This window comes from Spodoptera frugiperda, chromosome 23 (assembly GCF_023101765.2).
Source record: "Spodoptera frugiperda isolate SF20-4 chromosome 23, AGI-APGP_CSIRO_Sfru_2.0, whole genome shotgun sequence".
In the NCBI taxonomy this organism is placed as follows: domain Eukaryota; kingdom Metazoa; phylum Arthropoda; class Insecta; order Lepidoptera; family Noctuidae; genus Spodoptera; species Spodoptera frugiperda.
This window is the reverse complement of record NC_064234.1, coordinates 5,304,136-5,326,633: the sequence shown is the minus strand read 5'-3', so window position 1 is coordinate 5,326,633 and position 22,498 is coordinate 5,304,136. Positions and strand designations below refer to the sequence as shown.

Genomic DNA, 22,498 nt, shown 5'->3' with positions numbered 1-22,498 from the left:
TGGAAAAAGGGATGGAAACCCTTTTTTTGCTATATCTCGGAAACTATGTATAGTAATAAAATTTTTAAAATCATAATTTGTAGAAAATTATTTTGCCTACAAATATGTTTATATAACTTTTTGCCCTAAATTAACAATTAAAGAAGTAAAAAAGTGAAAAAATATTAATAAAATTTTCTTTTTTGCTTTATAAGTTTTTTTTTACATTTTATAAATAAATGACTTCAGACCGATATTGTAGAATATTTATCGAGAAAAATTTTTCCCTACAACTGTTTTCAATTTCATTCATTAGAAACTCAGTTACAGCGCTCCGAAGTTAACCGGGTTCGTCAAATTAGTCCAGTCAAATAAGCTTAAATTAGGTAAGAATCTCGGAATGCGAGATGACCAGCTGTAAGTTTGTATATACTTGTATATTGACCCCCTAAAACTTGTCTCAAAACCATGGTATATATGGTAGGGTGTAAGCAACTCTTAAAATTCAGGGTCAAAGGTCGCAAAACTCGTTTTTTTGCGGTTTTTTTTGGAATTAACTAATTTCCTATGGGTTTTTGGTATTTATATTCATTATCAATATTGTAGAATACAAAATTCTCTACAACTTTTGTCTAAACTTTTTTTATATGGTGAACCGTTGTCGAGTTAGAGGGCGGAGAACGCACGGTCAATTTTCCACTTTGGAAGCGTTTATCTTTCAAACAATTGAATTTGACGAAAAATGGTTTTAGAAACTATAACGTCTTTTTTAATGTCCTATCCATAACCAACAATCACGGATAGGTTAGCTGAAAAAAAAAATGTCTGATGTGATGCAGTGACCGCGCGTTCTCCGCACTCTAACTCGACAACGGTTCACCATATAAAAAAAAAATTTAGACAAAAGTTGTAGAGAATTTTGTATTCTACAATATTGATACTGAATACAAATACCAAAAACCCATAGGAAATGAGTTAATTCCAAAAAACCGCAAAAAAAAAACATTTTTGGGACCTTTGACCCTGAATTTTAAGAGTTGCTTACACCCTACCATATATACCATGGTTTTGAGACAAGTTTTAGGGGTCAATATACAAGTATATACAAACTTACAGCTGGTCATCTCGCATTCCGAGATTCTTACCTAATTTAAGCTTATTTGACTGGACTAATTTGACGAACCCGGTTAACTTCGGAGCGCTGTAACTGAGTTTCTAATGAATGAAATTGAAAACAGTTGTAGGGAAAAATTTTTCTCGATAAATATTCTACAAGATTGGTCTGAAGTCATTTATTTATAAAATGTAAAAAAAGTTATAAAGCAAAAAGAAAATTTTATTAATATTTTTTCACTTTTTTACTTATAACTTCTTTAATTGTTAATTTAGGGCAAAAAGTTATATAAACATATTTGTAGGCAAAATAATTTTCTACAAATTATGATTTTAAAAATTTTATTACGATGCATAGTTTCCGAGATATAGCAAAAAAGGGTTTCCATCCCTTTTTCCAAGATGGCGGCCGGGGGACAAGGGTGGCGACCCCACAAACTTCAAGTTAAGCTTCTATTGACCCCCCTACATGATCAAAAAATAAAATTGCGTCCTCTAAAAAATGCATAATTCGGCCTTCAAATTGTAACATTTCAATGGACTAATCGTCAATTGACGAAAGCGTGCGTATTACATGCGGTTACGTGGACACACCCGATAGATACCCAAGAAACGTTATGTTATAATATATTACGTTCATGTTTCTTCAAGTATTAACTTGTACTGGCAATCACGTCTACTAAACTGTAGTTCTAATCTCTCTAATAACTTTGTAAACAAATTACGCAACCCACACGTTAAGTATGTTCAGTTTAACCTTGGTGTGAATTAAAAAGAGGTTAAATTGTATTCTTATGCTATGCATGTTATGCTAAGCTTCAGTCAATAACAATTTAAATGTGATTTTAAATGCAATTCTATAATCAGTAGTTAATTAGCGATTTTTCATATGTTTTACAAGTATAATATATGCGTCGCGTTGTTTAAATGCTATTAAATATCATTCCATTCTTTCTATTTTCAATATTTCATAAACATGGCCTAAAATACTTTTTCATTCTGGGGTATTATAAAACCTTTTTCTTTCAGTACCTCTACCATGAGTTTGAAGCAATAGTATTTGTCGATAGTCGCTAGCGACGACGTAAATTTTTTGTATGGCAAATTTTAGTTCCACACGTGACCGGTAGAGGCGTTGTAAAATTTTTCTTTATAAGCAGTTAGCACTCACCTTTTCCATCATCTTTTTGCAATTTCTTCATAACATCTCGTGCACTATGGAGCGTCTGTGTTGCAGTCGAGTGGATGGGCCTTATGGACACACGCTGCAGCCCACTGCCAGGCAAAATGGACGTCACCACTTTCCTAGGCTCCTCTCTTTCAGGACTCCTATACTGAGTGATCAAACCCTCATCCTGATCCGCATCTATATCTATAAAGCATTCCTCAAATTGCTCAAAGTTCTCCAGATCAGAGTCTAGTTCGCTCCTCGACCCGTGCATTTTGGGCCTGTAAAAAGAGTCCGAATTTCTCCTGTAGTCCATCTGCTTTGGGTCTGGTGTGGAGTAACTGCGTATGATGTAACCTCTTTGTACATTTTGAGGGGTCGCATCTGGATCGTTTTGTGGTGCTGGGGAGGAGTAGCTTCGCGGCAGCAAGCTCCTTGTACTCTGTGATTTGCGCTGCTGTTGCTGCATAGTCCTCGTTGAGATCAAGCTCTTCCCGCGACCTGCACTCTGGGCCTGCTGGCAACTGGAACTCGGCTCTTTACGCCGCATGGCGCAGCGTTACGTTTGTTACAGTTTGTTCGTCTCCTCAACGTGTGGAACAGTATGGATCTCGGCACCAACTGACATACGGAATAGCACGGCTGCAACTTGTAAGATAACTTTGTGATCTATTGATATCGAATTCCAGCTGATTGGATTACAGTATCGCATAACAAGGCCGGGTGCAGCCAGATGATATATCATATGCTAAGGAACAGTGAACACGATTACTTATACTTCTGTACGCAGATGATAATTTGGTGACCCACGCCCTGATTTTTATCTATGATCAGATTCATTTATTGTAATCTCTGTTTCACGTTTCACGGCTTGCTACTGGAAATGTTGTTTCAATTACAAAATGAGGTCTTATCCACGTGTTTGATATCGCACTTGTATGCACCGCAAATATTTATCTGTCACTTATCTTGGACACTTAACTGAGTATAAATATACAGACTCCTTTTGTGAACACCGATTGTTTCTAATTCACACGCACATGTTAACTATTACTGCGATAAATTATTGATATCTTGTAGCTACTTATTTATATTTATAGTACTGAAATGTTATATTATAAGTGTATAGCGTGAGATATGCAACATACAACTAAGCTTGATGTATTGAAGGTATACGAAGAACCTTGCTTACGCGCATCGTAGGCGGACAACTTTCTCTTTTTAGGCCATGCTCCATTGATATTAAAAGCATAAGAAACCACTTATGGCACTTGTTGTTCTACCTAGTAACTACACATTAACGTATTTACATGTTTATTTTATACTAATTAAATAGTAGGTACCTTCCCACTGTTTGCAATTGAATTTATAAGAAAAAACTCAAACTGCAAAGATTAAAATAACATTAAGTATAACCGCAAAGAAGTAACAACATAATTGTCATACGTGATACATACCTACATAACTTAAATCCATTTTAATCCTTGAAAGTACCTAACACCCACATCTCACCAGATAAGGCAAGAGACTCATTTAATAGAGGGTGAGCCTAATGCCATACATTAGACACAACTCCAGACTCCGTGTCATTCTTATGAGTTTTGAAAATTATGAATTCCATTAAAACCAACTTGTCTTATAAAACAATCATTTAGGTACATATTGCAATATGTCTTCTTGCATTTTACTCTACATAGAGGACACTTCATTAAATGTTGTTCTTTTACATATCCCATTATCTAGATAGTATTCTTGCATAACCTCTTCCTTTCCATCTTTCTTCTTATCTAGCTTTATAATATTCATCCCTTCTCATTTCATATTATTATGTGCAAGAAGAAACTGGCAAGTTAATAATATGTTTTTAATTAGGTACAGTTAATAACAACATAGAGTACACTTTAAAACGTAGCCATAACCTATGCCATAATCTGACCCAGTTATTGCATATAAAGCTGCTACTACACCAAGGAATGCAACGTAATGGCCTACAATAAAGTTATGGTATGTTAGCTGCCGTGTAAGGTTGGATAAGCAATAAAATACCAATATGTTCTGAATTACAATTTATTAAACACACATACAAAAGCGTTGAATGCGAGAAATTCATAGTAGTACCTACAAGTGGCTGAAATCATAAAGTGATAGGGACACGAACGCTTTTTTGATAAAGTATAGAGGAGTACCTATATTATAAGACACAGGGCCTGATGGTTGCGACCCCCTTCTCTGCGCTCTTTATAGATTGTGGAACTGTCAGGCCGGTGAGGTTTTTGACAGCATCTAGCAAACGGTCCTTTCCTGTAAACCTGACCAATAACCACCTGCTTCTCCAGTTTGTCGGAGTTTTTACGAACAATGTGGCCAAAATAGGTCAGTATTCAGTGGAGATTATCGCAAAACAAAGCCTATGTATGTCGTGGGCTTTTAATGCGATATATCTAGTTCAAACTAAGAATTTCACCACCTCATCATGTAGCATTTACATATTCCAGTATTAGGTGCTCATTCATTTACGCTATTGTTATTTAGATATTCTTGTAAACAACTGAAATAGACAAATCCATTTGAATCGTAAACATTCTTAGTTTTGTTTACCTCCTTTTCTAGTATCTATAGTCATACATACTATACGATCATTCGTGAAGAAAACTTTTAGTATTCTGCGCCATCTATACAAATATGTATGAACTACATAATGGTCTCGGTTGCTTGCTTCTATTTTACTTTTGGCAGATATCGCTAGGTGGGGTTATTTGTGTAAACTTGCCTAATAGTTCAATACACAGTATGTATGATATTATGTATGACGATGTGTGTTATGATCTCTATATATAAAAATCAATTGCTGTTCGTTAGTCTCGCTAAAACTCGGAAATGGCTGGACCGATTAAGCTAATTTGGGTATGGAGTTGTTTGTGGAAGTCCAGGGAAGGTTTAAAAGGTAAGAACAAAATCTTCGAGGCTGTACGAAGTTTGCCGGGTCAGCTAGTATTATTATAATATATAGCGCCACTGTACTGTAGCGTAAAAAATAATTCCAGTTGTTGCATGTCTTCATTAAAAAGCTACATACGCTGTCCGTCTATGTGTTTGGGTTTATTTGTGTGATAATATGATAGGTGACAACGAATATAATATGAATATACGGCTAATATTTTAATTATCAAGAAAATAATAGTTTTTTATGTTATAAGCCGGTAAACAAACAGATGGATCACTTAAAGCAATCGCCGTCGGCCATGGACACCCAAAACACCAGAGGCGCCACAAGTGCGTTACCGGCCTTTTGGTGGTTGAAATTTAAGGGTTGTTGTGTAGAATATCGCTAGGTGGGGTTATTGTGTAAACTTGACTAATAGTCCAATACATAGTATGTATGATATTATGAGGATGTGTGTTATGATTTTGATATATAGCGCTACTGCATTACTTCTTACCACTCCGGTCAAGCGGGCACATTCGTGATTCTGTGCCGAAGCATGGCTCTTCCCACACTTGTAAATATAAAGAGCTTTTTTCTACTTAAAACTCGATTCTTTTATTTCTTTTTTTACAATATCGACGGCCTCTACATAAAGTGTCGAAATTGTAAAAAAACCATTTTTGTTTTATTGCACTAATAGTAAGTAAAAATAGAGTCGCATGATTGTGTATAATAATGATGCACCATTTTTTATACACTGTTTTTCCATCGAATTGAATCGAAAGTGCGGCTTGTAGTGTATTATGTAGTCTACTTACAAAAAATATGCAGTAGATCTGTAGTTACGATAACTGTATTACCGTTTTGTGTATACCTAAGTAAAATAGAGTAGTATCCTAATTCCTTTTTAATGTCCGTCTGGTATGTTATATTGGTATTTATTTTTTTAATTTCTTACAAAATTAAATACCTACTTTCGACGATACATTGATTTGAAATATCGTGTGACATCATATCATCACGGTTTGATACAATTTATAGGGTAACGTGACGTATCGACTTTCAAATCCTAATAAATTTGCTTTGATGACCAAATAAAAAGTACCTACGTGTTTAATATTTTTCAATAATGTAACTTATTGACTAATTAGATTTTTAATTTTCATACCTTGTCTACTACCCTATTACTAACTCAATAACCAAGCTACCGGCAGTACTTAGGTACTGTAAGTACCTGTATAAAGAAGAGAAAGGAGTCTAAACTAGTTTCTTGACTACTAGAGACGTTGCTATTCATAACTATAGCATATCGATAAAATATTAAAATAGAACTAGAACTATCTGTATAAAAAAGTGTGGTAACTGTGATATAAAAATACAGCTGTTACAAATAAAAACATAACATGATATAATAAATTCAAGATATGATTTTTTTTCCCATATGGTGGAAAATAATCCAATTACTTCTCCCGCCATGAGCGAGGCGAGAAGGTGTGTCAAACTTACTGTCTGAAAATTGCCCCGTTCCTACACCTGCTTTTCGAAGTAATCTGCAACTCCGGGTCCAAGACAAGACCTACAATTTTATTGTTCTTGCAATTTTTTAGGTTTTTGAAAGTTTCTCAAATAAAAGTATGAAAGTGGAACTCTTTATGAACAATTTTTTAGACTTCCTACTACATGCAATAACATATTTTAAAAATATCACTTTTTCAGTCATTAATTTTATGATGTAGTGACATCATAGGTAGATATAGTAGTTACCTATCTACCTAATTGTTGAACTATTCTTTCGATTTAAAAAAAATATGTATTTGATTATTTATCAAGTACCCAATTACGTAAGTATCCAAAATAGCACATTACCGTCAAATCTGTATCGTCAGATGACAATGACACGGATAACTCGCGTTATTTGTTCAAGAAAGCAGTTACTAAATACTTTATACGTACTTACTCCTACACAAACAGACCTGTCAAACTTCCTCAATAGATTATGAACCTTATAACGTAACGACAAAGTTGAATATGTAATAAATATTTTTGACAGGTTTTATGATGGTGTAAGTGCATTACATCGATATACGGCTCGCCTCAACTCGCAGATCGTTGGTGTTATACAACTTAAGGGATGAGCTGTATTTATTATAACAGGTATAAGTAACAGATATTGTATAAACAATAACAAATAACAGTTATTCATTATTCTCACTGGTATATGTAAAAAACCAGAGTTGTTCTAGCGGGTGGAGCACAGCTCAAATCTCAACAACAGTCACAAATTAAATCAAAATCATACCTAAAATAGCCGCCGTTTATATCATTATCTGTAACCGTATGTAGTAGTAAGAGATAGGTATACCAATGTACTTATTCTCTTACTCTTACTACTACTACTCTTAGTCTTACTCTTATTACGAGTACTTAGGTACCTATATCTTATTTTGTATTACTATCCATATTACTTACATCCAAAAAATAACAGCCCGTTATTTAATAACAAGTATCGCATACTGTTATTATTACAGTACAGTAACAGAAATATTGTGGAGGTATTGTGTTAGACCTGTTGCAACCTAGTACCAACTTCAGTTAGCACGCGGCTGTGCCAGTCACGGCGCGTCTCGCATAGCTGGACCACTAGATGTAACCGGTGTTCACGCGTTCTGCACAATTTTCACTTTTCGTTGCGTCTGCGCATATAGTACTAGTACTAGTATTTACTTAAGTAAAGTTAAGTACACTTATACTGTTGTGCTGCGGTTTTGTGTGTGATTTTTTTTTTAAGTTGTGCTCGAATTTTGGTGTTTTTGTAAGTATTATAGAATTATGTTATGTTTAGTTGATAGATAAGTTAGTAGCTTAAATGATTATAGTACTTAATAGTTTAGTAGTTACCATACAATGATACCTGCCTCCCACTGTAGATTGTAGAGGCAATAGAAAAACAAGTGCCCTGATTTTGGCATACCTACCTCTTTTATTTTCGCCGATATAATATATATTGAAACAAAGACCATATTTAATTACAACTTAATACTCATTATAGTTTTATTAGGATATTATGTAGCTTATTGCATATTTGAATGTTATTATGCTAATACTCATAACTCTGCAATTAGGGTGTTTTTTGTATAATGTACCACATTCTATCTAGTATCGGTAAGAAATCAAATGAAAATGAAAATCTCTAATTAATTTTCTTTTGGTAAAAATAACGTTGCTCCGCACTAGGATTCTCCCATGTGTCGAGGTTGCGTTTACAAACATACCATTTCACATGCATGCATGATCACATAAAATATAATTAAACTATCTATGAAAGCTAAGAAATACGACCAAAGCGAAACTAGTAACGGACCTCTACTTAGTAACGGTATACCGTAATTGAACGCTCTCGGCGAAAATGATTTTATAATTGACTTTTCTATGGATCATCTTGTCAATCATAATTATGGACCGTCTTGTCCACCGATTCATTCATATTTCATTTGATAAAGTGGCAAATGATTGGTCTTACCAATCACTTGATCGTAGATAGTCTATGGACACCTGCATTACCAGAGGAGTTACAAGTGCGTTGCCGGCCTTTTCGGGGTTAGAAACTTAGAGTTAGGTCTCCGGTAACCTCACTTACACGACGAAATACAACGCAAACATTGTTCTAAGTCGGTTTTCTCTGAGGCTGTGGTATTACTCTGGTTAAGCCAACCAGCCAATCGTACCAACATGGCTCTTCCACATGCTCCACACAGTCTTTGTTCCATGAGCAAATCCTAATTCTTTAGCTTCTATCACTTTTTGAAAGGGGAAAATCATCCAATGACTTCTCCCGCCTTGGGCGAGGCGAGAGGGAGTGTCAGACTCCTACTGACTAAAAACCGCCATGTTCTTACTCCTACTTCTTGGGCCGAAGACCCGGTAAACCCGCTAGGTAGTAACCCAGCTACAGATTAATCACTTAAATACGTCTCGAAACATAAGCACGCCAGTTTATAAATCCTAATAATAGTTTACCCTTCCTAAAGTTTTCCATGACCTCTCGCTTAGAACAAAGCAAACAAAAAATAAAACTTAATTATTATAATGTTATATACTCGTACCTAATCCAACTAAAACTAAAATAATATTATAATGTTACAAACATACCTATTAAATTGACTATTTTTATTTAAAGACATAAACAGATTGACTGCTTCATTGTTCACGTGGTTGCACTAGTGATTTGATTTTTTTAAAGGTCGATATTACTTCCAATACCTATGTCATAGCTATCACTTTAAGAATAAAAATGCGTAAAAAACATCTACAGAACAAAAAGTACGACGTTATACATACATACAAATATACCTTCTCGATCCGGTTTACTAAATAAGTACATAAGTAAGCATATGTATAAGTAAGAAACGTCCTGCCAGAACGGAAAATAGATTCTTGTTAAATATTCCTTTAAAACTATGTACCTTCCTACATGCAAACAGTGTGTATATATAGATATGTACATATAGATAACACCCATAGCAAAAACATTCACAACAAAACCTGGGATTTCCACTTATTAAAAATACATAATTACTCGTACTTACATTCGAATTTTAAGTCTTAAAGGTACAGATGGGGCCCAGTAGGGCAGATGCCTGATCCGGAGTTGCGGACTACCTAGCGGGTTTACCGGGGCTCCGGCTCGAAAAGCAGGAGAAGGAACGGGGTGGATTTTAGTCAGTAAGAGTCTGACACTCCCTCTCGCCTCCCGGGCGGGTGAAGTCATTGGATGATTTATCCCCCACAAAAATTGTCTTAAAGGTGCTTTCCAATCATATTCATTGGTGCACAATATCTTAGCACTGGTAGAAAAAGTTTGTTTTGTTTTATCTAAGTATTGTTATCTTATATGAAAAAATAAAAAAATACGTGTCTAATATTATGTTATATTTACATTACCTAACTGATGAACTAAATAGATTTATAATTTTCTTACGCCTTTATCATGAATCAACCCTTTTTTTTGAGGGGGAAAAAATTATCCAACGACTTCTCTTGCCTTGGGCGAGGCAAGAGGGATTGTCAGAAAAGCCACCCCGTTCCTACTTCAGCTTTACAAACCAGAGCCCCCGTTAACCCACTCAGCAGTCCGCAGCTCCGGGTCGGCATCAGCCCTACTGGTTGTATGAATCATCCCTATTGACTATTAACTATGGAATCAAATACCGTAACTAAAAGTCGTGGTTAACTTGCTCCATTAACATTCATATTGTTGCAAGCTACCGTGTTATAATTCCATTACTTCACTACAATCTTGTACAATTGTGTATGTACAACTTGTGTGGAGCAATAATAATTAATAAGTGCTTTAGTTAGCGTATCGTGTCACGCGATCGACATAAATAAAACCATCAAAATGTGGCTACCGAAGATAGTGAAGAAAAAGTAAGTATGTTAAAAGATTTTTTTATGTCTGTTAGTTCATGATTTAGTTAGTTAGAGAAACATTGTTCTGAAAACTACATCAGAAACGGTTCAACAGTCGTGAGATAATTCCGAATACACACTACTACACAAGTTACTAATATTATAAATGCCAAAGTTTGTGGTTTATGCGTTTGTTTGCATGTTTGTTACTCAATCTCATCAAAATGGCCCAAGGGATCGGGATGAAATTTGGAACAGGTGTAGATTATGGTCTGGAATAACACATAGGCTACTTTTATCACAGCTACTGGTTGAAGCTAGTATGTCAATACATACTGGTCAAACATAAATCCTTATTTTGTTTTGAAGTCAACTTTAAAATTACGATTTCTTACATAAGAGGGTGACGCTTCGGCACGAATAGGTCGGCTCGGCGTTATACCATGACCTCATAGAAAACAGGCGTATTATAACGCTTGCGTTTCGTCGTGTGATGGGATGAGTCAATCATTGTGAGGTATAATAATACTCTGAATATCATAGAATCTAATATTTTTAATATGTTTTAGAAGAAGTACACTCGTTTTAATACATTGAACACATCGTAAAATCTGATTTAAAAGCAAAAATGAAAGAACGAAAACGCAAACAAAACGCGAAACAAACGCATAGCTACACGCGAAAACTGAATGTACCCATTCGGTAATAATTTAGAAAACTAACAACTCTCACAGAAGCTGGCAGTATAATAAAACTGTAGTTGAAACAACAGTTCTGTTTAAACATTAACATTACATTTGTATGGACACGTCAATAGACCATAAAATCGACGACCTAAGAAACTACGGGTTTGACCTAGGCAATTAAAATAACCAATTACTTACTCCGTTGTTCATAAACTTTGTTATGTTTTGACCTAAAAGCTAGTTTGTAAAACTGTATCCATTGTGTCTGACATGCATAGGTTCTGGCAATAATACTTACCTTGTTAGCAGATACTAGCATTTGCTAACCTGCTCAGGTGGTTTACATTTTATACATCACCTAAGCACTTCATGAAATATTTAAGTATCGTACTTTATGTGGGAGATCCATGCTTCGGCACGAATGGGCCGGCTCGACCGGAGTGATACCACGGCCTCACAGAAAACCGTCGTGAAACAACGCTTGCGTTGTGTGAATGAGGTTGTCGGAGACCCAATTACCCCTATTCCCTATCTTCCCAATCCCCGATTCCCCAACAACCCTCAAATTCTTAACCCCCAAAAGGCCGGCAACGCACTCAGCCTCCGGTGTTCCATCAGTTCTGCTTATTTACCGGCTTATTCCATATTCTAGTTAGACAGACTGGAAAATCGATTGGTACATTTTATACTTATACACAGTCTTGAAATCAAACGACACTTGACACAATAATCATCCTCTCTTATTACACATCAATTACAAAATACGCAAGCACCTGACAGATGACAATTTCAAAACGCTCGTATTAGTCGACTCGAACTAATAATGCACGCGTAATTTACCCATTTAATGATGGTATCCACCGACTTCTAGATGACACAACTGTTACGCAACTAACACAGGTAAGTTAAAGTGGGTTGACATGTATGCGGTTACGATATCTCACTTGAAATACATAATAAAAATATTTAACACCTATTATGTAATAAAGGGTAGGCCCCAAATCTCAGAGTATGATCCGTTGTTTTTGAAAAGCGTCTCGCCATTTAAGTTTAAGCCCTTTACGAAATACTCGAATGCTGTGTCGGACACGCTGTTGTTTCGTAAACAAAGAATAATGCAAGATGGATGATTTTAGTTATGATTTATGTGTGTGTCAACAAACTTCATATTAGCAGTTTTTGAGTGCGGTCAAGGTTGCTGTAGTGTATGAAGAATGGAAGATGTCAAATGAAAGTAGCTATTGTTTACAAGATTGCTGTCCACGACTTCATTACCTTTCTAAATAGTGAATTTCTTCTGGATACATACATACATATCCTATATCCATTTATTTGTAACCTATGCCAAAATATAATCTCAATTCTGTGACGATACATTTAATGTTTTAGAATAAAATAATCCTTTCACTCATTCATTCATACATTTGAATCCTCACATTCCCATCATTCATAAATGAATATTTACTTCTAGAAAGTACTTGGTACTATCAAGTATTATGTTACTACTATTTACATTTATAGTATTTAGTAACTAGTTGGAGAATGTAGCTAGACAAGCCGGTACTGGATATCGAGTTATCGAGCCCAATTCAAAACACCGTGGCTCTCCGAAGTTTCTCTTTCAACGCTTAAACTTAACTCACTTTCGAGTCTAAAATTTTTTGTTTGTTTTGGCAATTATTTCATTTTGATAACTGTTGTAACTATGAAGTAAATATGTGGGTGAAAGCAATATTAAGCTGATAGTCGTGTACCTAAATCAATCTCTGGGTCACGAAATGTATGAAGTGCTTTCTGTCTTTCGGTTTTACAATAGCAAGAAGATAGCGCTATATTAAAACATGTGCATTTAAATTTCCAGCCCGATAAATATAAAAATACTCTTTTGATGGCCAAAAAATGTAATGCGTTTAGTCGTTTCTGTTCACTCTAAATCTTAGATTTTCTATAGAAAAATAGGAACGAGGCAGATACCTACTCAATGATCACTTTCTCACTTCAGAAGAAAAATTCGTCTTTAAATTATACTTATTTACTTAATCATACAAACACTGGTTAAGTATATAGTTAAACCAAGTATTTGCGTCACGTTAAACTAAGTATTACTTAACCGTCTCTCAGATACTTGACGTTACCGTTTGTTGATGCAATTGCTCATATTACTTGAAGGTAGATTGTGGCGTTACAACTTACAAGATTGCATTACGCGTGTCCCTAATGTGATGTGCGGTGAGGTTCGCAGATGATCATCATTCAGGTCACTATAATACAACTTTGATATGACCTTTTAAGCGGTCAAAAAACATGAGCTTATGTAGAGAGGGGCACTTCTAGATCTATGGTTTATACAGGGTAATTGATAAAATATTACATATTTAACAGTCTCGCATCACATTGTAACAATTAAACTTCTAAATCCCCTCAAAACTCATTTTACCAAGTCATAAACTTCTCATAGCCGGAGCCTACCTATCGGGTTTACCGTCGCTCCGGCTCGAAAACCAGGAGTAGGAACGGGGTAGTTTTTAGTCAGAAAAAGTCGCCTAAGGCAGGCGAAGTCATAAGATGTTATTTCACTCACACGAAGCGACTCTTTGTGTGATCCACAATTATTTGTTTCAGGTCTGAGTGTGATGTGTATGAGAACGTGTATGTTTCTAAACGCACAGGAAAAATCCTAGTGTGAAGCAAAGTTTATTAAAAAAAAAAAAATTTAATCAGTATACTACATATTTATCTAAATAAGTTCATAAATAATTTCTGTATTGAAACTAAAAACATCTTTCTTAATTTCAGATCTCAAAATGGCGTCAGAAGTGAACGAGTGGTATAAAGGGCGAAGCGTCTTAGTGACAGGTGCCCTGGGGTTAATGGGCAAAGTGTTGATTGAGAAACTGCTGTACAGTGTACCCGACGTCGGCTGCGTGTACGCACTGGTACGGTCGAAGCGAGGCAAGGCACCGGAGACACGCATCGAAGAGATGTGGAAACTGCCTGTGAGTAAAGCAATGCTTATGTACTTGGACGATGCAATTGAAGTCGGTTCAGGGTTCTTTGTACTTCATTACGTAAATTGTACGATGGATTAAATATTATGAAGGATTTGAAATTCGTAAAAGTTGTTTTGAGTATCAACTATTTCTTTTTTTTTTTTGTTAGTCTAATGGTGACAGAATTTTGCTACGGTTTTCCCAAACTAATAAGGATTCAAAAGTAAGTGCTTTTATTAAAAATGTGATACTTAGTGTATCATGATATGAGCCTCACGTATAAATTAATATACCTTGAAGTCAGTACAACGTCACGCCTTTTATCACCGATGGAGTAGAGGTGTACATTACGGCATTGGCACGACACCTTGAAGAGCAATATATAAGTACCAAATATTGCACACTTATTCGGATCTGCTTAAACTGGAATTCAAATATTTACTTACACCTGATATTTACAGCTATTCAAAAGAATAAGAGATGAGAAGCCACATGTCATGAAGAAGCTGATCCCAGTAACTGGCGACATCATGTACAATGAACTGGGCATATCTGCTGAACACTTGAACAATATCTACAATGAGGTAAGATGTATTTTATAATTATCTTTTCGCACTAATAAATAGTTAAGTGTGGGAGCTCCATGTTTCGGCACGAATGGGCCGGCTCGACCGGAGTGTACCACAGCCTTACAAAAAACCGATGTGAAAAACGTTGTGTTTCGTTGTATGAGTGAGCCCAATTACTCCTCTACTCTACTTACTCAAAGTTACCGGAGGCCCAATTACTCCCCGTGGTAAGCAGAGGTGCACATTACGACACTTAATGCCACTGTACAATGTATACCCACTTTTCACCATTTGAGTTATTAAAAGTCCCATTTAATAGGGGTGAGGCTATTGTCATATTACACCCAGCACAATGCCAAACTCCATGCTACTACTGAGACGTTTTCGAAAAAAAGCCAGCAATACTCGGTATCTGCAATACTCAGTGTCTTCAAGACATATTATGTAGTCCATGAACCAAGTCTAAAACGCGGAAAAAGTAGGGGTAACGACTCTATCGTCAGCTCACTCCACAACACAAGATTACATATGTAAATCTGTTAATAAAACAAATACATTGACTTTACAATTATACAATCTATTGTCTTCTTAACAAATACTTCGACACAGTACATTGAGTGATGTCATAAGTCTGACCTCTGTTAGGGTCAGGGCTACTACAGATCCTATATTTATACACATAAACGTAAAGTTACATAAACTCTCAATAGAGGTGAACAGAGACAATAGAAAAGGTTGTTAAATTATAAACACATTGGAAGCAAGCCTGAAGGTGCTTTTGCGATGCTACGAAGATGTAATAGCTAAACTGTGAAACTGTGTGACCGTTTCCACTGATACTAAGCTACAAATGTAGCTTTGAGAGGAAGATGCGCCGCTTGAGTATGCGATGTATTGATAGTAGGGAAACCAACCATAGCACATATCCATAGCAGATATCCGTAGCACGCATCCATAGCACGCATCTTTCCATATAAAAAAGATAGCTTGGCTGAGTCTCGTTTCCACCAGTGCTATGCTATGTGTATGTTGTCTTTATTGGGTTTATAAAACACTGTGAGACGATGTTATAACCAGATATTTCTTAGAAATATACATATATATTCCTATGTAAACAGTGAAAGCGATAATGTAAAGGAAAGTGCATTTTGCGACCATATCATTCTTGATACTAAGAGAAACCTGTCCGCGCAGCACCGAGACTCGACTTCCATTTACTGATGATATCACACAATGACACAAATTATATGGTTGTCTTGATCATAATCATATCAAATTACTAAATCTTTTTTTTATTTTATATCAATTTTTTTGGAACGACGCCTTTAAAAGGAAAAAAGAAACTTTTAGGAAGAAAGACTTGAGAGTAAATCCCTTTATACATATAGACCTTTTTGGAGGTTTAGAATAATTACTTTATCCAAACTTAGTGTAATACTAGGTTAGGTTTGACCAAAAATAATGGTGGCGTTGTAGATATTATTATAATAATATCTACATATCTACCATATAAAGAAATTCCCACAGATAAAAATACATATGAATTATACATATACTTATACATATTAATTAGCACTTCTTATTATACACATAATATGTTAGACATGGATTATTATTTATATTAGGTATACAATCTAAGTTTATTTTAAATAAATTGATAAATTACAACTCTTATGGGGATTATTTTTAACCACTTTTATTCCCATTGTTTGTTATTCTTCATTCTCGTAGTACTTAATGGCATTTCACATTAATCATTCTTAAGATTTTTTTACGCGATGTAAATCCTCGTGGACTTCCTTCGTCGTGAGGACGACAGCGAGGCGTGCCGGACTCTTACCAGCTAAAGCCACCGCAGTTTTCCTCCACTGCCTGTGACCGTGATCCGGGTTCCCTTTGCGGAATCAATCACACCCGGCAGGCTTCGACCTACCACTACGTTTGTGACAAGTCCCATCACGTTAGCGGCCCAGGGAGGCTACTTGGCTACTTTTCTTCTTCAGGAACCGTGGAACACTATTCTAATGATCATTCTTAAGATTGGAATAAAACCTCTTTAATTTAAATAATTGTTAACTTTATATCACAATACAAGTGATAATTTTATGAGTTTTAATGAAAAATTCTGTATCCTAAATCTAAACCTAAATTACCTAATTATAAATTGCATGAGAATCGTGAATGAGCAGCTCTGCTATTGTTACTCTAACACGAATAGGTACCTACGGGCCAAATTCTCAACATAGAATTTGTAATTAAATTAAATTAAAAATTAAATCTGACGCACGTATAAACTACTTCTACCTAGTATGACAAAATATAACATATTTTATTTTATTAAACGACGATCAACGATTGCATTTCTCACATCAACTTATTAGACAAAACAGACAATATCATAATAATTTAGACGAAACATCATTAATTAATATGTATATTGTATAAAGCTATATAATGTTTCTCTTTTTGACGTATAAATCTTCCACCAACCATCTATTTGTTTTGTCTAACACTTTCTTGTCTACGAAATTTTCACAAAAAAGAATGCAACATTTTAAGTTTATAATGTACCTTCTATAATGTTATACCTATAGATTAGACTAGCAAACTCTCACAAACTGAATGATTTTCCGTTTTCCTGCTTTTCTCTTAAATTTTTCCTGAATTTTCTTTGAACTTTCCAACGAATGCAAAACCGTGGAAATCGGTTCGTGCGTTCTGGAGTTATAGCGTCAGGAAGGAAAACCCGATTTATTTTTATATTATAATAGATAATACCTATTTTCATATCAATTTATCTTAACCATGCAATTACTTATCCCATATCCTTGTTTCCAGGTGTCAATAGTGTTCCATTTCGCAGCCAGCTTGCGTCTAGAAGCGCCCCTGAAGGAGGGTTTGGAGATGAACACAAAGGGCACGCTCCGAGTCCTCGAGATGGCCAAGAAAATGAAAAGCCTCGTCGCTTTCATACATTTGTCTACAGCTTTCTGCTATCCAGATTATGAGAGGATGGCTGAAAAGGTAAAACTGATCATAATCACTAACATTAGAACTTAAGACGGGATATTTACCATGCTTATTTCTATGAGTTTCTGATATTTCGGCTCTGTTGCAAGCGCGAGATTACGAATGATTAGTGACCATGTCAGTTTAAAAATTGATCATCATCATCACCACATCAGCCTGTTCTCGTCCACTGCTGGACATAGGCTACTCTAATGACACGCTACTGAATAATACATGTTCAGATATACTAACTTGGTATAATTATTATTTTTTATCAAAATTCGATGTCGCTATTTTCTTTGTTTTTAAAATATAGGAGGTCACGTCTTGGTTCAAGAAAACAAAACGTAATAATCAGTAGTTTAGTCCATTCAAGGTACACGGCCGCGTAGACCCATAGAAAAGAGAAATACCATTTTCTGTTCTGTGCGTAAACCTAAGACTGTCATGAAGTTCACACGTAACTTGTATAATACTGTGTAACGTAGTCTTTATGTAAACGCACCCACGATACAGAAAAACTTCCTATGATTGGTCAAATCCCAAGTAAAAAAGTTCTCCTGTAGTGCACGGTTTACAAGCTAACAGCACTAGTAACTGTGTCTTGGTGGTTTTTCTCATGCCAAGTCTGCTATGATAGTTTTATTAACAAAAGTATGCTTATAAAATGGGCCCTTTCTCATGGTTAAAACATTTACCACCCTGTTATAGACCTGGCCCAGGAACCACTACAAGATCATATTTTGTTACTTGGGATGTTATCATTATTATTATTAAATTTCCAGGTGTTCGATCCCCCAGCGGATCCGCACGAGGTGCTCCGCGCAGCCAGCTGGTTGACGGAGGAGCAGCTAAACCTTCTAGCACCTTCCATCTACCAGAAACACCCCAACTCCTACACATACTCCAAGAGATTGGCTGAAGCCCTGGTCCGAGAGAGCTACCCGAATTTACCCACCGTTGTTGTTCGACCTAGCATAGGTGAGGGTCTGGTTCTTACTTAGTACCTACATATTACATCCCAAACTTATATGCTAATATTATAAATACGAAAGTTTTCTTAGTTAGATTAGAGTATTAAAGCACTTGAGAGTACAAAGAAGGCTAATTTAAATGGAAAATGTCACAAAACCAATGAGTATATGACCGATCAAGTAAAACCTGTAGGCCTACTCCGGTTGTCGAACTCGAAGTTTCGTTTAATCTTCGGCCGTAGGTTTTATTAATTTACTAATAGAATTACTTGAAATAACGTTTTATTTTTAATTTATCTTATTTATCTTCATTTCATTCGTTCATTTTTGTTCACGAAAGTTCGCAATAAATAGAATTGTAGTATGCAATCTGCAAAGTTTTTTCGTTCGTTCGTTGAATTAGAGTAGGCCCCCTGGCTTGTGTGTAATACGTTATACGTTTATGTTTTGTAATCTATCTATTTAGTAGGATAATATTAATATGTTCTACTATCTTACTATATACATATAATGACATCTACCACCATCATAAATTTAATTTTCACTTATCTCTTGACTTTTCCAGTAACTCCATCGTACAAGGAGCCTACTCCAGGCTGGGTGGACAACCTGAATGGTCCTATTGGCCTCATGGTAGGTGCTGGTAAGGGCGTCATCAGATCCATGCACTGCTATGGACACTACCACGCAGAGGTCATTCCTGTTGACCTAGCCATCAACAGCATCATTGTCATCGCCTACAAGACTGGCAAGGATACTCAAAGGTACAATTTCAATTATCATAAGGATCATCGCACAATAACGGCACGGCGTTTTTGCTTTGAAAACAATACGAAAATGGCTGTAAGGGCGCTGCCAATGCTCGGACGGCTCGCTTACAGCCTTTTTGATTTCTACGTTACGAAATATATCATATGACACAAGATTTTATGTTCATATTGAAATAACAAGCTTATCGCTGATTTGGACCGGTGCTAATAGAGTGTGATACCTACGTATTTAAGTGTGTATAAATAGAATTGATTATTTTCAGCACATAATATTTCGAGTACATAATTGTAAACAGCTTATTTAATTTTATTCAGCTTATATTTGCCCAGTAACACTTTGCCCGACCCAGGGTATCGAACTCGAGACCCCTTGGATCCGTGACAGTAAACTGCACTTGGGACCACTCGAGCAAACTCTTTTTCGAGACAGTATTTTAGTATAACCAGAAAAATACATATCTTACAGGCACCCAGAGATCCCAGTGTACAACCTTACGACTGGAGACGACCGCAATACCACGTGGAAGCAAGTCCTGGACATAGGCAAGGCTACCGTCCGCAAGTTCCCCTTCGAAGGTCCCCTGTGGTACCCCGACGGAAACATCAGGCACAACAAGTTTATACACGACCTCTGTGTGTTCTTCTACCACATCATACCAGCCTACTTCATCGACTTCCTCATGTTTCTCTTCAGACAGAAGCGATTGTAAGTTTCTTTTTTGTTAGGTATGTGTTGTACTATGTTTTTTCATTAATGGGTCAGATAATGGTATTATGAGCATCCTTCATCGGAACTTTTCTACCAGAGATGTGTTATGCTACTGTTAGCTATGCTACGTAGATATAATAGCTATGCTATGTGGCTGTGCGAGTAAGATGTGCTAAGAAGATGTGCCGCCACAAGAGATATGCTATGTAGCTCTAGCTATGCTACGAAGATGTAATAGCTAAGGTGTGAAACTATGTGACCGTTTTCACCGATACTAAGTTATGTAGCTGTGCGAGGAAGATACGCAGCTCGAGTACGCGATTTATCGATAGTAGGGAAACCATTCCTAGGACGCATCTTTCCATATAAAAAACATAGTTTAGCCGAGTTTGTTTTCACCAGTGCTAAGCTATAATGTACCAATGACTATGATTAGAGGATACCAAACGCATCTGCAGCAACGGAGCATAGCACATATCTGGTGGAAAAGCAGCCTCGTACATATTTGTCATATTATGTTCATTATTAGAGAAAAGTCTTTTTGACGTTAGAAGTTTAAAATGTGTCCATCTCCTTCCAGCATGGTGCGGATTCAGAACAGAATCTCTATCGGTTTGGAAGTCCTTCAATATTTTACCACTCGGGAATGGTGGTTCGATACAAACAACTTCAAGTCTTTGGTTAATATACTGAATCCTGTTGACAAGGAGACGTTCCCAATGGATACGACCATCATAGAGGATGAGCCCTACATAGAGAGCTGCATGATAGGTGGCAAATTGTACTGCTTGAAGGAAAAACTTGAAAACTTGCCAAAAGCCAGATTGCAGAATCATATGTAAGTAGTACATTATTTCATTATTATTATCAAGCTGAGAATCATCTTCTATAACTTGAATATGTGAGACCAGCACCATACCAGTTTTTCTTTTTCTTTTTCTTTAAAAAAAAACGTGGCTGGCACTAGGATTTTCTCCTGTGTCGTCTGCGTTTACGTTTACAAGTTCACATATATGTTTACATGATACCCAGACCTGAAAAACAATTTGTGGATCATACAAAGAGTTGTTCTGCCTCAGTTCAATTTTTCTTGCGACACGACAGCTGATTGGGACAGAAATTTTCGATAAATCGAAGAAAGCCCGGCAATATTTTGCCCGACCCGGGAATCGAACCAGGGACCTCTTACCCAGCAGTCGCACTTGCGACCACTCGACCAGCGAGGCAGTCAAAGGCAGTTAGTTCAAGAGACTAATTAAGCTAATTGACTGCAACACATAATACACTAGCTACTTCCACGCGGTTTCACTCGCTCCGCTCGGCTCTTATTGCGTGATGTTTTATAGTCTATAGCCTTCCTCGATAAACGCACTATCCAAAACAAAAATAATTATTAAATTCAGACCAGTAGTTCCTGAAATTAGCGCGTTCAAACAAACAAACTCTTCAGCTTTATAATATTGGTATAAATATATGTTATTGTTATTTTTCCAGACTGTACATCATGGACCGCTTGGTATCCTTGTTCTTCTACCTCGTGCTGCTGTACTGGATCGTATCTTACTTCGAACCAGCTCGGGAACTGCTCTCATACGGCGGCCCCGCCGTTCGATACCTACCTTTAGTTGGCAAAGCAGTATTCAAAGATGCGTAATAGAAGCAAAATTGTTAAATATTAGTGTCCGACCGAAAGTTCGGTTTCGGTTTCGGTTTCGGCCGAGTTTCGGCCAAAAATCAAGTTTCGGCGAAAATTTCGGTTTCGGCCAAAATTGGCCGAAATTTTTGCCGAAACCGAAACTGATTTCGGAAGTTGTCGTGCACGCTCGCCTAACGTCGTTTCTCGCAGCAACGCTTTGGCGGCCGCTGGCGGCCATGTTCGGGAATTGTCGTGCGCCGTAATTTGATTATTCATAACTAATAAATATTTTGCTATGACAACTTTATTTGAAAAAAAAAAATATTATTAATATTTTTCTATATTATATTAAATAATAAATCATTACAAGAAAATTAATATACTGTGTTGAAATAATGCAGAATAATCGATAAAATGTACCAAATTTCAGTATTCTAAGTAATTTTATACATGACCACGTGAGTTTCGGTTTCGGTTTCGGTTTCGGCCGAAACTAAAGCCACGGCCGAATATTCGGTTTCGGTTTCGGTTTCGGCTGGAAAACCAGTTTCGGTCGGACT

General features: G+C 36.3%; 2 protein-coding genes across 2 annotated transcripts in view; one reads left to right on the top strand and one right to left on the bottom strand.

Moving 5' to 3' along the window:
* The window catches only part of LOC118266873 (NAD(+) hydrolase sarm1), a 70,277-nt gene extending 67,421 nt beyond the window's left edge, over nucleotides 1-2,856 (bottom strand). The window contains exon 1 of the mRNA XM_050703264.1: nucleotides 2,264-2,856. Coding sequence (XP_050559221.1) covers nucleotides 2,264-2,810 — 547 coding nt within the window. The 5' untranslated portion in view covers nucleotides 2,811-2,856. The remainder of the gene's footprint in view (nucleotides 1-2,263) is intronic.
* Nucleotides 2,857-7,781: 4,925 nt separating this feature from the next.
* On the top strand, nucleotides 7,782-22,316 carry LOC118266975 (putative fatty acyl-CoA reductase CG5065). The gene is made up of 9 exons (XM_035580668.2): nucleotides 7,782-7,998; nucleotides 14,078-14,277; nucleotides 14,733-14,855; nucleotides 17,679-17,864; nucleotides 18,635-18,830; nucleotides 19,389-19,587; nucleotides 20,060-20,299; nucleotides 20,883-21,140; nucleotides 21,797-22,316. Exons 2-9 carry the CDS (start codon nucleotides 14,086-14,088, stop codon nucleotides 21,954-21,956), a joined length of 1,554 nt encoding a protein of 517 aa, XP_035436561.2. The 5' UTR covers nucleotides 7,782-7,998; nucleotides 14,078-14,085; the 3' UTR covers nucleotides 21,957-22,316.
* Nucleotides 22,317-22,498: the final 182 nt, after the last annotated feature.

Coding starts and splice junctions, on each gene's coding strand:
- LOC118266975 (XM_035580668.2), top strand. CDS start 14,086: ATGGCGTCAGAAGTGAACGAGTGGTATAAAGGGCGAAGCGTCTTAGTG. Junction 14,856..17,678: donor TGAACAATATCTACAATGAG/GTAAGATGTATT, acceptor CCTTGTTTCCAG/GTGTCAATAGTGTTCCATTT. Junction 17,865..18,634: donor ATGAGAGGATGGCTGAAAAG/GTAAAACTGATC, acceptor TTAAATTTCCAG/GTGTTCGATCCCCCAGCGGA.